Source organism: Chroicocephalus ridibundus, chromosome 7 (genome assembly GCF_963924245.1).
Source record: "Chroicocephalus ridibundus chromosome 7, bChrRid1.1, whole genome shotgun sequence".
NCBI classification, from domain to species: domain Eukaryota; kingdom Metazoa; phylum Chordata; class Aves; order Charadriiformes; family Laridae; genus Chroicocephalus; species Chroicocephalus ridibundus.
In genome coordinates, this window is record NC_086290.1 from 54025860 (window position 1) to 54042174 (window position 16315).

The 16315-nt window shown below is 44.6% G+C and overlaps 2 protein-coding genes and 1 long non-coding RNA gene across 3 annotated transcripts; 1 reads left to right on the forward strand and 2 right to left on the reverse strand.

Moving 5' to 3' along the window:
* Positions 1 to 1855: 1855 nt before the first annotated feature.
* Positions 1856 to 5277, forward strand: HASPIN (histone H3 associated protein kinase). Its single transcript, XM_063342366.1, has one exon. The coding sequence runs from the start codon at positions 1993 to 1995 to the stop codon at positions 4612 to 4614; it is 2622 nt and encodes an 873-aa protein (XP_063198436.1). The 5' UTR covers positions 1856 to 1992; the 3' UTR covers positions 4615 to 5277.
* Positions 5278 to 5305: 28 nt separating this feature from the next.
* On the reverse strand, positions 5306 to 8835 carry LOC134518951 (uncharacterized). The gene is made up of 3 exons (XR_010072096.1): positions 7803 to 8835; positions 5985 to 6063; positions 5306 to 5409 (listed from the first exon to the last, which is right to left on the reverse strand). It is a non-coding gene; the product is annotated as an uncharacterized LOC134518951 (long non-coding RNA).
* A 1290-nt stretch (positions 8836 to 10125) lies between these two features.
* ITGAE (integrin subunit alpha E) lies at positions 10126 to 13040 on the reverse strand. The gene is made up of 4 exons (XM_063342367.1): positions 12865 to 13040; positions 12479 to 12703; positions 11938 to 12066; positions 10126 to 10222 (listed from the first exon to the last, which is right to left on the reverse strand). Exons 2-4 carry the CDS (start codon positions 12595 to 12597, stop codon positions 10186 to 10188), a joined length of 285 nt encoding a protein of 94 aa, XP_063198437.1. The 5' UTR covers positions 12598 to 12703; positions 12865 to 13040; the 3' UTR covers positions 10126 to 10185.
* Positions 13041 to 16315: the final 3275 nt, after the last annotated feature.

Genomic DNA, 16315 nt, shown 5'->3' on the forward strand with positions numbered 1-16315 from the left:
GCAAAGCACCTTAAAACAGGGCTCGAGAGGTTATACTGCAGCACTCACAATAGCTCAAAACGTAAGACTGGGGTATTACAACAGGAAGCGGCAGACGTACTTCAGTGCACATTTGAAAATATCACTTTCATACTTAGGGATATGTTAAAAAAATATTAAAACATCTAACAAAAAGATTTCTGTTTTGTTGTGTGTGCATTAATGCTACCCGCTTTCCAGAGGAGCAGAATAATGAACGCCAGCAAGAGAAGTCCACCCACACAGCTTCCTACAACAGGCAAGGAATCAAAGACTCCCTTTTTCAGGAAGACGAGAGTAATGTGGGACAGAATCCAGGCCAGCTTAGCATATACTGCAGCCCAGTTATTTTTTGTTGGCTAGCTTTTAACTGAGAACACTACACAGCTTGAGCTAACCTTTAAACTACGCTGGATGTACCATCAACCTACCTATGCACGTACTTTGCAACAAAATATGATTTTTTTTTCATTGCAAGCCTCCTCAAGGGGGTTAAATTTACTGAGTCTTCTTTACAAGTTTACAGTGATTACAGTAGTGACCAGTGATGATCTTTCAGATTAAAGAGCATGTCTTCACTAGGGAAGGAGAAGGAATATTCATGTTGAAATCCCTGAGGCCTCCGTGATAGCCTCAAGTGTCAGATACACAGAGTACAATACAGAACCCTAAAAACTTTTATGATACGCACTAGCAAATATCCTCCCTCTGGTTTTGTGCTACAGTCAAAAACCTGATTTCACTAAATTAAATGTCAGAACAGATGTTTGCTTCAAAAGGTCGAGAATTTAACCGTGGGAACTTGATCGGTTCTCTAGAGTCAGCAAAGACATCTGGATTTCTCACTTGTTCCTGCCCCAAGAGAAGGACCAAGATCCCTACGTGATGCTCTGACACCTCAGCGTTATGATTCTCTTCTTTCAGGCCCAGATATAGTTCTCTGTTGAAGGTGATTTTTCACCTTCGAAGCAGAGCAGTTATGCTCTTTAAGAACCATGGAGGAAGAAATAAAAGGAACAAAATATCAGCTGCTTTTCAGTCTTTTCAGAAAAACGTGTTGCAACAGCAAATCCTCGTTCAGACTGCAAGAACCACCCTGTCCGGTGCTGCCACCAGGCTGCGTCTGGTGCGTATAACCTTCTGCGTAACTATGGCTGATGACAAATTCAGAGTCATTTCACAAAGGGCAATTTCGGAAGGAAGCACGACGATCGCAGCATCTCTTCTAAGTACTGAGTGCCTCCCAGGAGACGCTGCCACGAATAAAACATCGGTCTGGCTCTGCGGGGTCAGAAAATAGCACCATGTGTGCAGCAGCAGCGTCTCCACCACGACGCAGAAGGAACCTCACCCTGGACCTCTGGCCGGTCACAGGTTTTAGCAAAGGCAGCAGAGTCCTCTATGTACGCTCAGTGTGAGGTTTTTAAGGACGATTCTGCTGTCATGGTGACACTGTGTCCGTTAGAGCGGGCGGGGCGGTGCACACGCACCGATAACGCACATCCCAAACGCCTTCGAACGCAGCGCAGCGGCTCAGTCCCCGGCTGCCACGGGTGTCCGCGGCTCCGGGGGCTCGTCCCTACAGAGGCACGGCTCGCCTCTGCCTCTGTGCCGCCGGAACGCTCCGGGGGACCCGGCACCGGCTCACAGCCCACCTCGCACTCGCCGCCACCGGGAACGGAACCTCCGCGGGGCGGGAACGCGCGCGAAAACCGCTCGGGGGCGTGGCCTGGCGGAGCCGGGGGCGGGGCCTGGACGGTCAGGGGCGGAGCCAGTCGGTCGGGGGGCGGAGCCAGGCGGGCCAGGGGGCGGGGCCTGGCCGCCGGGGGCGGAGCCTGTCGGCGGGTCACGCCCCCTCCCGTGCGGGGCGGGGACGCGTCGTCCTCTCGCCCCCCCCCCCGCCCTACTCTCGCGAGAGCCCGTTTGAAACGGCGGCGGGCGGGCGGGCTGTCGCTGTCAGGCCGGGCCGCCGCCATGCCGTTCCCGCCGCGCCTGCTCCGCACCTACTCCCGGCGCGGCGGGCAGCTCCGCCGGCTGCCACCGCCCGACCGATGGATTTCGCCCCCTCAGGATCGCAAGCGGTTCTTCAGCTCCACCTCGGCCGGTTCCAGCGGCCTCTCGGCCGGTTCCAGCGGCCTCTCGACCGGCTCCAGCGGACTCTCCGCCCACTCGGAAGACCCCGACTTCTCGCCGCCCGGCAAGCGCTCCCGGCAGCCCCAGGGTAAGCGGCCCGCCCGGCCCTGGCGCCTGCGGACCCGCCGCGGCGGCGGCGCCGCGGGGAAGGAGAACCGTCCGCCGGATGCGGTGGCCCCCGCCGCCGCCTCCTCCTCCTCCCCGTCCCCGTCCCCCGCCCGCCGCCGCCTCCCCGGTGCGCAGCGGCCCCTGCTGTGCAGCACCCCGCAATGGCCGCCTCCCGGCAGCGCCCGCCGCCGCCGGCCCCGCCGCCGGGCCCCGCCGGCCGAGCTCAGCTCCCTCGTCCTGTTCAACACCAGCGTGGAGAGCGGCTCGGGGCTGGGCGGCAGCCTGGAGCTCTACTCCCCGCCGCGCAGGCAGCCGGCCACCTCCTCCCGCAGTGTCCCGAGCTCGCCGGAGTCGCCTCCGGGTGGCCCGGAGCGGCGCCCGCCATCGCCGGGGGCTGACAGCAGCGCCAGGGAAGGGGCAGCTGCAGGGTCCCGTCCCAAAGGCACGGGAAGGAGCGGCCAGCCGGGCACGGGGTTGGAAAAGTCCGGCAGGGTTTCGAGGGCACCGGTGTGGAGACCCTCCTGGGCACAAGCTCCCCTGTCCCCACAGAAAGCCACGTCCCCTCCTCAGGCGGCGCTGCCGGCCGGTAACAGCGAGCCATGGCACTCTGCACCCTACGATGGTGCCAGTTCTGATGAACCATGTGATGATCTAAGGAGAGATTCAACAAAAGGAAGGTTGTGTTGTCAGAGAGGCAAAGCCAAGAAGTACCAGCTTACGCCAGTGGTAGTCTTGGACCCTCAAGAAGTGCCAATGTGGCTGACAAGCACGAAACGCAACAAAAAGGCAGATATTCAGCCTGCCTGCCAGCAGCCAGTATCTCCTTTGGGCCTTCAAGCCATCTCGGAGAATAAACATAAAAGTACCCAGGTCATTTCTGGAGGGGGAAGTACCTGTAGAAAAGCTTGCATCAGTGGCTTCAGTGCCAGCCGGTGGGGGAAGCAAACAAGGCTCCGTCCAAAAAGGCACAGAAATAAGAGACAGCAGCAGCCTAATAACTCATTTTTCAGACCACAGGTGAGGCAAAAAGGAATGAAGAAGGGTGTGTTGGAGATGCCTGTAGATGTAAGAAACAATGGCTGTTCATTACCCAATAGCTCCCATTCCTGGGGTAGAGTTCGAGCATCTTTGTCATTCCATAAGAAGAAGAAAGTTACCATGGAAGAGAGTTTCTACAACAGCATCCTTTGTACCCCTTCTATGAAATTCCAGCTTTCAGGGCACCAGTTGACCCAATCTGGTGGTATGGCGCAGTGCAGCACTTGGTCTGCTTCCTCCATGGTACTGTTGGCTCCCAGCAATTCCTGTTCTGTCCTGGAGCTAATGCTTACAGACGCAGAGAAGGTGTTTGGGGAATGCCAGCAAGAGAGGCCTATTACTTTTGAGGAATGCATTCCTTTGGATAAGATGAAAGATTGCAAGAAAATTGGAGAAGGGGTCTTTGGAGAGGTCTTCCAGATCGACAGTGAGAGAGGACCTGTGGCCTTAAAAATAATTCCCATTGAGGGGACTGAAAGAGTAAATGGTGAAGCTCAAAAGAGCTTTGGAGAGATTCTGCCTGAGATCATAATTTCGAAAGAACTCAGTCTTCTGTCGGAAGAGTCTGTGAATAGGACTGTTGGGTTCATCAGCTTGTACTCTGTGCACTGTGTCCAAGGGGCCTATCCTGAGTATCTCCTGGAAGCCTGGGACAAATACCACAAAGTAACGGGATCAGAAAATGATCGGCCAGACCTTTTTGGGGACGAACAGCTCTTCATTGTTCTGGAGTTTGAATTTGGAGGCAGTGACTTGGAGAATATGAGAAACAGGTTCAGTTCGGTGGCATCAGCAAAAAGCGTTTTGCACCAGGTCACTGCTTCCCTGGCTGTGGCAGAGCAGGAACTGCACTTCGAGCACAGAGACTTGCACTGGGGGAACGTGCTGGTAAAGAAAACGGATGAAAAGGAGCTTACTTATGTGTTGAATGGGACAAAGCACACAATCCCCACAGCAGGGATTCATGTCAACATCATAGATTACACCTTGTCGCGGCTGGAGAAGGACGAGTTAACTGTGTTTTGTGACCTTTCCACTGATGAAGAACTCTTTCAAGGCACGGGGGACTACCAGTTTGATATCTACAGGCAAATGAAAGCAGAGAATGCCAACAGCTGGACGGACTATCACCCACACAGCAACGTCCTCTGGCTGCACTACTTGTCAGATAAATTTTTGAAACACATGGGCTACAAGAAAAAGGAATCAACTGCTTCCATGAGGAAAATAAAGAAGCAGCTCATTAAGTTCCACAAAGAAGTCCTGAGCTTTGAGTCCGCCAATGACGTTTTACAGAACAGCAGCCTCTTCCAGTGAGCGCGGGACTGTGATGTTGCCAAGGACTAAGTCACTGATACTGCCTTTCCCCTTTGCTCTTTTTTATGTATGACCTTTTTAAATGTCGGCACAATGAAGAAATGTTATGATCGGTTACCAATGTGTATAATATGTATATGTTATCAAAAATGTCTAAAAAAAAAAAAACCAAACAAAAAAAACCCCAAAACACCCAAACCCCCAGAGTCTTCTGCTTTTAAGATGTTTACATATGTACTTTTTTTGAGGGGTGATGGGCAGGGAGAGAACAGAATTGACGTTTGAGAAGGGGAGGAAAAGGATGCTTTTGTGTTCAAGTCATGTTTCGAATTCCACAGAAGTTTTCTTACCATTTTAGTCTTAGATTATTAAGAGTTTTTTCCTTACTATATTGTCTTTAAAGAAAAAAAAGAAAAAAATCTGGGCAGTGAGGACAAAGGTAAATATACTTAGCCCAGTTGGGGACAGAGAGCAGGGGAAAAAAACATCTTTTGACTTACTTTTAAAAATGAACTCTTGTTCAGTTTGGCAAATTTTTTACCTGGAATGATGCTACAAAATGTCAATATGTAATGTTTCTGCAGTGTGGGCTTTAAAAATGCTCTAATCTGCAATAATATGCTTTTTTTTTTCCTCTGTAAGGACCAGTGAAGAGGTATTGGATTAGGAAAAAAAATAAGAAAAAGTACCTGTGTTCCTGATGCATTTTTGACCACTGTTCTGTTGCGACCTTGTATACCGATAGGAGCCCAAATCTGTAGCTTGATGGTAGCGTCAAAGCGAGTCTCCATTTATCTACAGAAGAAAAGGCACATGCATTAGTCCCGATTGCAGATGGATCGGGTGACCTGAATTTGACGCTATGCTTACATGAGATTTGAATTCTCTGTTTTCAAAAGTCCTTCGCTAACATTCATGTACATTAAAGAAACTGGTCTAAAGAGAACGATAAATCAAACTACGTTAAAAGCGAATTAGGTTATTATTAAAAATTAGTATATCCAATGACGCAGATGCATTAAGTAATTAAGAGGTAGCATCATCAGATTTGTTAGAAACTGGAATGCTGTCTACGCAGTCTGTCTATATATGTGTGTATATACGCAGTCTATCAATTAGATGCGTCTGTGAACCTATCTTGAAGTCTACTTTTTATGAGCTAAGCAGTTAGAGGCCCTATGATATGATTTTATTGTTCTGTCTTTCAGACTCTCTTGCTGCCTAGTACCACAGAAAATGACTTGACAATCTGCAGAGCCTGAAATTATTGAGATGGAAATTGTATTGGAATTTTACCAGGCATCCTCTTGATCTTTTTTCCTCTAATTGACTAAAGTAATGCAATATAATTGAATATTCTTAAAACTCACTTGGTAAGGACTGCGGCGAATGCATATCTGACATCAAGGACATGTTCTTCAGCCAGAATGGTGCTATTTTCATTTATGCCTTGAAAAAAAAAAAAAGCAGGATGGATGAATCAAGGTTATTATCTGCCTGCCTTGGTCCTTTATTTCTACAGTTTGAGAACTGCTAATATCGGCTGTACAAGAGGGATGGGAACAGAGTGGCAGTAATTAAGGAAAGGTGAGGTGCCAGCCCACTTGATGACACGGTACAGTAGTGTTGGGGTAGCCCTTTATTACTACAGATTTTGACAGCTGCCATTGCCTTGAAATGTTTCCCCACAAACCAATGCTAATTTGTGCATATGTAGTATTGCATTCATTAATCAAAATTTAAAGCTTCTACCCCTCACAAAACTGGACACTAAATCAATATAGAAACCTTTGCTGTAAACTGTGCTTGCAATGAAGCGTAATGCAGTGAAGCATTGCAATGAAGACCTCATCTGCCAGAGATGAGGTCTCATTTCCTTCTTAAAGATGCTCTCTGTTTGAAAAACACTGTGTACTAGACACTCGCCGTAAACGTCAATGGGAGGAATGCGAGAAGAAAGGAATCTGAATACTAACTTCAGTAGAAAGCCCCTAAACAGGAAAAACACCCTGAACATATGGTCTCATGCCAACCATTTTGAAGGAAAACTGTACTTGGAACAGAGCTGGATGAGATATTTTACTCATCTATCCCCTTTGCTAAGGAAGGAGGATGTCAGAACCCAGTTCGCCATTTCAGAAACGCAAGCTTTTAAATAAGTACTACATTTAAATTAGGACCTCAAAGGATGCTCTACCTTTTACCAAAATAATGAAGTATGAGCAAAGCTAAAATTATCATAAGGGAAGGAAAGATTTTTCACATGGATCCAAGTGCTATAGGAGGTTGAACAGGACAAGTGTAGCTGCATCCAGTGACAGTTCTGTATCCAGTGACTGGTAAATAGTGTGGACACTGAGTAGGGATTCTGGTTTCCTTCCTAGCTCAGTCTATTTTGTGGTGAAAACAGCTATACTCACTTGGTGATATTAACGGTGATTGCAGACTTATTTTGGCATATGCTTTCACCTAATTGCCAAATCACTGAAAATTTTGCCTATTATGAGGGAAGAGAAAGACATAACAAAATATCCATTACCCTGCAAATACTCTTTAACTCACTAGGGTACTGTTAAAACATGATGGCTAACGTATCTTCTGCTCATTGTTCAATTCTGGAAAAATTAGACATGAAGTAAAGTGCAGGAATATAAAAATTATCTCTTGCCTTCAGAAAATGCACACCAGCTGTAAGCCGAATTTGAAGGAATAGAGGCTCTGGCCTAATTATAGAGATAGAGGATGCAAGAGCAGCTGCTCCAAGTATCATTTAGAGGTAGGGGGAAAAGTGAAATAACAATCTCTACGTCGTCTTGAATACTGGATGCCAAACTCTGCAGTTACAGGGTAAGACTACAGAAGTTAATGGTATTGGTTGTCCACAGTCAACAGGAGGAGAGGCTGGCTGCCAACAGAATAGGAATGCTCTTTAATGTTGAATAAAAACAGACTGGGAAATTAAACTCAGTCCGTGTCTGCTCCCATAAAACGAATTAGGTACAAATAGCCCCATAAAAGCTTGGGAACCTTAAATCAGATAAATCCAGTACTTAGGCTCTAGTCCTAACAACTGAAATGCTCCTTCCCTGTGCCTTCAAGATTTATTTAGGTAGTAAATGAATAGCAGTCTGCGTTGGTTTTTCTTTCGGCAGCCTGCTGCCAGCTGAAGAGTTGTTCTATGATCTTACCTCAACAGTCACCTTCTTAAAAAGTAGGCTTCCAGGATAGTTCAAGACCATAGTTGTCTTGTACGAGTTATCTCCCCTGTTTGTTAGTGAGACATTCATGGTCACTCCTGTAGCATGGCCCACCACTCATTCCTTTCTAGAAGCAGACAGAAAAATGAGATGGGTGACATCTAATTTCTAAGGGTTGTTATTGAATAAGAGGCCTGAAGCATCCTGGTTCTGGTAATTACTCCCTCCAAATGATTTCACATAGAGGATAATGCAATAGCCCAATTAATTATTCAATATTCTTCAGGGTGTGTAGGAAAATGCTTCCTTCTTAATATCGAAGGCAGTCATCTCCAAACTTTATGCAACATTTAATCATTTCTGTTTTACATCAAGGTAGACTTTAAACATTGTTCCGCTTTTCAGTGAATCTCCAGGGTAAAGTTTTACACTGACACGATGCCTACCAGTTTGTCAAAGGCCACGGGGCCTGAGCAGCTCTTGCTGTAGCGCTGTGCTGTGCACCAGCCCAAAACAGAACCACATGTTCACAATTAAATGCCAGAATTGTGATTTTAGGATGACTATGGTTGTTTAAACCTTGGTCTTTCCTCTCAGATTTCCTAGAATAGCCCAGCAACGCCCACGGAAGCACACAGTTACAGCGTTGTGTGAATGTGCTGTTACGGAAAGGACGAATTGTATGGAAAGTAATGTAAACAAAGGGACAGCAGATCTTGTCTGGGAATCTGAAGAAAGCATCTTATGCACAAAGATGACATTTTATGTGAATGCTAAATGCAAAATCTCGCTAATACAAGTACTATGACTCACTGAATCTGACTTGTCGAAGTTAAATGAGCAGCATAGATGGTCTTGTTGTTGTCCTTCGTGTAAGGCCACTGAAAACAAACACAGATCAAGTTAGATTTTAATAGTCCTTATTTTTCTAAGGTAGCAAATTCAGAATATCTTTACATATACACATACATTCTCTGAACACCAAAATTCCTATGACCTCAATTAAGGAGAAATTGGAAATAAAAGACCCTCTAGTGATAAGTCAGCCCTAAATGTATGATGTTTTGTAATTCAACTTCCAGGAGAAGGTCTATTAGCAATAACATGAAAAGTCTCCACTGGGGACAAGGTTTTGTTAAAGAAATGCCAGTTGTTTACCCATGGATTGCCACATGGCAATAATATTAATTTATTTTCCAGAGATAATATGTTTTTCTTGAATAAAGAAGTTCATATGCTGTGCCAGTTTATAGGCACGCTGTTTTGTAGAGATGAGGTTACTTTCTTTAGCAATAGTTTTATTCACCAATAAAAATCTACTGTCTGGCTGATGTTTCTTCAGAAGTTCAATGATAATTAGTAATTAAGATGTTGGGTGCATAAGTACTAAGCAATGCTGACCAACACTCAAGAATCTCATGAATTATTCTTGGGAAATAAATGTACCATCAACATCATAATCCCTAGGAGTACTGTGACTACAGTAATTGGTGTTCATTACTGCTCAGTGCTAAATGTTGTCCTGACTTCTCTGCCCTATGAATTATGGGCAGTTAAAGAAATATTGAATTGTGGTAAAGACTCCTATTAAGTAGCAAAAAGCTGCTTCTTTACAGAGCTTTATGGATTTTTTTTCAGAAGCTGTGATTTGGATTTCAGACTAACTGTGAAAAAGAGTTAGATTCGCTTGCAGGAATCCTGCTACTAAACTGCAAGAAAGAAGAAAAGATATCAAAGCTTACACCTTTAAATTTATCGGAAGTTTGCGGCCTCCCAAATAATCCATTTGAAACAAACAACTAAAATTAAAAAATATATACATAATTTTAATTATTTTTAAAATTCCTTCATTAGAAAATTGTATAGTTGTTACTACCACATACACCATTGAAATATTAAGTCTTAATATAAGTTCCAATGAAGAGCTCAATATCTGGAGAGTACTTCACAAAACACACAAACCATCTGCCTTCTTCACAGGTAGCATCTAATCTCATTTTATACAGAGGCACGGGAGAAATGTCGTGGTCAGAAGTAAAGCAAGTTTTTAGCAGATCTGAGTTTAGAACCTTAGAGATGAGATTCTCTTAACAAGATGTGAGGATCCGTTTGGGGAAAACCTGGGCCCAAAGTCTACCCAGAATATAGTACTGATCAGTGGAAAGGGAGCAGAGGGCAGAAGGCGACATGCCAAGGCTAAGAAAACCCACATTTTTTATTTTTAATAGTAAAAGCTTTGCATCCTGGAAAGAAAGTTCTTCATTAGTGTTTTGGTTTATTACCTGAAAATGCATTTCTGATGGCTGGTATCTACGCAGCACAGGAACAGCAAACTCCACGGTATCATTTTTCTTACAGACCTCGTGTTTAGCTCTCAGGAAAACACTGGAAAAACAGCCAAAGTCACAGGGCTACAAGAAAGGAAGAACAAGAAGTTGAGAAAATACCTGGGCAGTAAAATGCAAAAGTCTTCTCACATGTCATCTCCGTTCCAGCTTTGATCATCTGGCATATTTAGGGACCTTCTGGCTCAGATGTTTTCTTTGGGCCACCGTGTTTAATAGCCACCAGTGGACCATAAACGTGTCAAATGGGTTTTTGGATCATTTTATACACTTGGCTCCCATGACATCCCGTGGATAACGTGTTCAGTGAATCAGCTATGCTTTGTGAAAAACAGGTTCCTTATTTTTACTTTAATCCTGTAGACCTTCACGTGTCTCCTACAATTCTAGGATTAGAAATACTTCACATTCACACAGGAGGGTGAGAGTTTGATTTATAGCCATACAAACCAAAATGGTACAGGACACCTCTCCTGCTCAGCCAGTCTAACGCCAAGAAAACCCCACCCCACTGTAGTACTTTCGCATTTGGAGAAAGACGCATCGTCATGCAGATTGTGTTAAAAAATCCCACCCCCTCCTCCCTTCTTTCTGCACTAAGTCTGACCAGCGTCACCTTCCAGCGCGTGAAGCTGCAGCTCACAGCACACGTGCTTGCTGACCACCTGTGGTGTTCTGATCTTCAACCTGTACTCTCCTCTTCGCCATTTTCACATCTAAATCCACCGTGTAGAGAACGTACAACTGTGAAAGCGCTGCAAGATTTTCAAACTCCTTTGTCAGATGTACCAGAAATTGTCCTCAGTGCCAAGTCTCCGAGGACAGTGTAGGACTGTAGATGTCAATTTTATCACAATTCCCGTTTATTACCTTGTTGAGACACTGGTAAAGCTGAGATTGTATCGAAACATAGTTTTGCTGTTAACAATGCTGTTATTTTGGAAAATTAGGATTCTCTCTGGGTTGAATCTCATGTTGATGAGAAAGTGGACAACTGGTCTCAAGCCAGTCAGTGAAGAACAAATAAGGACAGAATCAAATATAAATTTTTGAACTGAAACATTACAGGGAAAATGTTTTAAGAAAGCCTAACAGCAAGAATAAGAACTGCTCAGTATTTCCATGGTATTTCACCTGGACGAGGCTGGCCTATTTACAGAAGTTCCAGTTTCTGCTTGGGAACATTCAGAACGCAAAAAATCCCAAGAGTCTGAAGGAACAGACGGCCAAAATACACCAATATGGCTAGAGTTTCAGAATTAAACATGGTGTTTATCTTTCCATTAGATAAACACACTATTTAGCAGTTCAAATTCTCTCTTTATCTACTTTTTTTTTTTCCAAATACAAAACGCAAGAACAAAATCAAATCTGTCTGCCGTATCTTAGCCTTTGTGAACTGCGTGGGTCACTCAGCTACCAAATGTCTAATTGAAAATGAGGCACGGGAGGTAAAGAAATTAGGTTTTTGTCTAAATGACCTACATTATCAGTGCTGAATTGCAGACATCAAGGTTGTCTTAGACCTAGATCTGCGTTAATCCGTTCATGTTCACTATCTCATCTTGTTCAAGGCTTTAGACATACAAAAGCAAAAGCCTTTGCAACTTGACCTAAAGGCTTTACATTTAAAATAATTTCTAGCACTGGGAAAGATTTTTTTTATGTCCCTCTGATGCTGAATTAAAAATAGAATCATTACACAGTGCTTGGAACACAGATTCTATATTTGTCTTTGAAGCATTTCCCCAGCACACTAAAAAATAGCACTTATTACCTACCGAAGCACAATCCCATTCTCCAGTGATCCTACTGTAATATCTTGGAGACCATCACTAGTGAAATCAAAGCCACCGTCAATGGATTGTCCAAAATACTGGAGTCCCGAAGAAATTTCAGAGGGTTTTACTCTGTAAAAAGGGGGTAACATCAACAAATATAAGACAGGATCTCTCTCCCGTCCTTGGGAAAACATACTTCCTTTCACAAGGCTGCTATGAGGATGATTTTTTAACACTCTGACATGTAAAATACTGACTTCTAGCTTCCTGTAATGGACGGGCAGCTTGCAAAAGGATATGCAATTTTATAGGCAGCACCTAAATCCGGCTCCTTTGCCTAAGCAGACGGGTGAATAATGATAATTAAGGAGCAGCTCTGCTGCAGACACCTGTGGAGTCACATGAACCATCTGACATCTGCAAATTTCTCACCCATCAATGCAAATGAGGTGTGGAAGTCCTTCCTCCCAGCCCCTGCTACAAAAACACAAGCTTTTCCCTCTCAAAGTGTACTGGATGCAATTTCCAACAAGCCACGTACTTGAGAAAAAGAGCTCTTGATCTTGTCTTTATCAGCATTAAAGATGTAAATGCTGCCAAAGAGGAGCTGTCTGAAAGCTGATCTTCAAGGGGGGGGGTGTCCAACTGCAATATCCTCATATCCAGCCCCGCTGATGTTTCCAATGCTGGCCACTGTAAACCCAGACCTTGCCAAAGGACTGGTCACCTGCATATTTAAGCGTCCTTTCAAGGTGAATGAACCAGCCTGAAAAACATCCAAGAAGGAAACTCATTTGCAGCATGAGAAGCTCTTATGTTTTAAAAAAAAAAAAAAAAAAAAAAAAAAAAAAAGATCTCCCTGCACACTGATAATATTTAAAGGTGAACAATAAAGCCTTAAACAACATAATAAGAAGTTCAAAATACCAGCTGACTCTCGCAACGAAAGCTTGATCGTTCTGCATCAAGAGCACGCAACTTCTCCCACTGCAGCAGTGTCTGCGGACAGCCCCATGCAAGCGGACACACCGAAGCACTGTCTCTTCTTAAATCAATAGCAGATTGAGTTGATCCCCAGCTCGTTTCACAACAGAAACCATCCCTTCTTCTTCACCCTATTACAGACATAAGCCACAAGAGGGTGCACGTTATTTGAATTCTAACAGATGCCCGGACTCTTGTTTTCTTCTGCTTCCAGCCATCCTGTGTGCGCCCTGAGCACATTTTAGCAGTGCACTTTGGTGGTTTCTCCTGGTCTGCTAAAGTTCATTTCTCATTCGAAATGACGCAATTAACTTATATCCTATATATTGTGTAACGGCTCCTGTAGCTAGGCCCACAAAACATTTCGGTTTTTCCAAGTCCCAGGAAGCAAAGTTTTAGCAGACATTTATTGTGGCATTGCAAAGAACGCGGCTTGGCAGAGCAAGCTCCACACCAACAAATTGTCTAGGTACAGGCACAAGACATGATTTTATCACACTGCGACAAGAGTATACCTTTGGTACGGTGTGGTTTTATTTCTTTAGTTATTTCTCTTTTATATTTATATAGCCTAATGACTAAGTCAGGACTGCTGGCTTCAGCCTGCGGTCCCCTACCATACAGGGAGAGCACACTCAGTGAGAACACAAAGGAGGAATGTTTTATTTGTCACTACTTAGGCATGGTTGGAAAATCCCCAACATGGAGTGTTTACGCTACCAGTGTTTTTACCTCTGTCTCCAGGCGATAGACGTAAACCCTTCCTTCTTCCTCTCGAATGCGATAAAATGGAGCTCCAACAAGGAGAAGGTCTGTCACCCCATCACGGTTCACATCCAGTGGGCAGAGCTCAGATCCAAAATAAGATCCAACCTGTGCTCCAGAAGAAGACAAGCAGCTCTTTCACTGGAATTCTCTATATATAGCTTTGTAGAATTAGTGTCCTTTGCAGCAGTAAGGCAATTTTTAGAACAAAACATCACATATCTACTTATATGCGGATCGTTTCCTATTATTTATTTTATTACAGCCATCCTCAGGGACAGATCCTGTAACTAGTTTAGCAGTAACAAAATCATTATTCAACAATTTGACAGAGGAAAAAGAATACCACAGTGGGCGACCTCTTTCCCCATGAACCATGAGAACAGAACATAAATATAGCACACCCCATCTAGCTAAATTTTTCCCCAGTCTTTTTCCAAATTTCGTTATTTCTTCTGATGTTCCCAAAGAGTTACGGCGCGCACAAAGACTGTGTAATGCACCTCTGGCTAAACAGGATGCTTGTGTAAGGGTGTAAGTGTGTCTGGAGAAGAAAACGCAGCAGCTGTTTGAGCAAATGAGATGTGTGCAGCCCCCCTGGCCCCCCCTGGCCTGACTGCCCCTGGGTGAGTGAAGCACAGTACCTGTTTTTGCAGGGTTGGTTTTAAGCGACCATCCCGAATCACAACCACCTTCCCTCTCATGCCGTGCCGTGGAGCTCCAGCCACATACGAGGGTCCATACTGTGTGTGTACCACTGCCACGCTGTGCACAAGAAGCAAAAATAGTATGTGTTACCACTACCACGCTCCCTGCCTGAAGGGAAAAGCCCACAGAGTTTGGTCTGAGACACAGACCTACATATTCAACGAGACACAAGAGTTCGCACCATGTCTAGTTGTTGTGGCCCATGGTTTCGATTACAGACCATCTCATTAAAATATTGATTAGGAAATAGGAGGTAACTTTCCTGAGAGTAAAGCCAGCAAAGCTGAGGTTTTCCTCTCTTAGTAGCTTGTTGGGTAATTGAATAAATTATTGCTCTGAAAAACATGCTCGAACCCTTGATGACGTTTAGCATTTGTCACAGTTCCTGAGCGATTACGCAACATACGCACTTTTTAAAAAAAAATTATTATGTCCGCAAGCTGGAAGGTTTATCACCCTTCACAGAAGTGAAGAAAACACTGTACTCTTTAGAGAAAGCAAAAAGAGATCTGTTTTGGGGAGGTAATGGGAGAAGGATTATGCTGACACAACCAGTCCACAGCACCTCATGTTACCTGGTAAGACTTTACGGCCAAGGCTACAGTCAGGACATACAGGGCTCAGGAGGCTACACAGTGCTGGGGTGAATAACCAAGGCTTTATTGGTCACCAGGCCAAGAACAGTATTGATTCACAAGCTATTTCTTCTCCAGACACTCACAAGGGAAACATTTCTCCTTATCAGCTCTCAAAAATGCCCTTCATCGCAAGTATTCTTACACACTGAAACCAAATGGCATGTGTTAGCAGAGTAATACCACACGGCATCATAACTCATAAGAGAAAACAAGTCATATCTTTTCCAAAATAAGGAGACAGGGAGTGTTTTCATCAGAATCTTTCTCCCTGCTACAGAAAATATTCAAAATCCAGTAAGATGCTGCAGGACGTGGCCTCCTTCAGGTCAATGCTGTCAGCGTCGTCATACCGCACTGAACACAAACCATGCAAAACTGCACCCGGGTTGTCGTTTGATCCTGAATTTGCAGAAGACCGGAGGGTCAGGCTGTTAATAGTTAGACAACTGAAGATGGAAGGAGACCATCTAGGTGTCTAATTTAAACTTCTCAGCTTTTTTGCAGACTGGAATAAGCAGAGCAATGCTGGACAATCAGACCATCTCTGCTCCCTTGATTAAATGCCCAAAAGCCCAGTCAAGTTGGAAGGAACAGCCTTGAGTGCCCAGAAACTTTTAAAAATCCCAGTGGATTTTGTGACATCCATCCACCAAGAATGTCGATGCTTTTCTGAATCCCGGCTTAAGAGCTGGATCTTTTGGATGTGTGACACCACAACAGAAGATCCCTGCTTCTGTGTGCTAGTCTTAAAGGCTGAACCTTGTAACCCAGCTGAAGTCAGTATCATACACAGAACTGCAGATGCAAAGACCTACTGAAAGGTAAACTTATGTTACTGAAAGGTAATTTTTAGCTGTGTCTCCATTTCTGTCCACAACACCTTAGTATACCTTGAACAATAGACTTGTCTGGAAAAGCCGCGAGGGTCTATGTTTGTACTGTCCACCTTGTCCTTTGGTGCTTGCTACGCAGACACGCCACATCCCATCGAAACAGGCAGAGTGACTCCAGCGAACTCACAGCAGGGATTTAAGAGAGATGTCAGCTCTCAGAAGCCCCTCGCAGTAATTTTTAACGCAAGAGGTTTCTCCCCCACCCTCTCTCACACACACCCAGAGCACTTGGTGTTCCCCTTTTATTTTGTCTATTATTGTTGTCAGAAACAGTGACGTTTCACAGGAGGATGCCCAGGGTATGCACATCCCTTCTCCCCTCTACCACGAATTCTTTCGTTTCTATTGATCCCTTGTTTGTCTGCACTGTTGACCCTACTCTGGACCAGA

Bases quoted from the DNA above. Each gene is read 5' to 3' on its own strand.
- HASPIN (XM_063342366.1), top strand. From the start codon at position 1,993: ATGCCGTTCCCGCCGCGCCTGCTCCGCACCTACTCCCGGCGCGGCGGG.
- ITGAE (XM_063342367.1), bottom strand. From the start codon at position 12,597: ATGAGGATATTGCAGTTGGACACCCCCCCCCTTGAAGATCAGCTTTCA. The intron at 12,067-12,478 runs GTACGTGGCTTG...CCCTTTTTACAG, and splicing joins TCAAGAGCTCTTTTTCTCAA to AGTAAAACCCTCTGAAATTT. The intron at 10,223-11,937 runs GTAGGTAATAAG...CCTTTCTTGTAG, and splicing joins GAGAATGGGATTGTGCTTCG to CCCTGTGACTTTGGCTGTTT.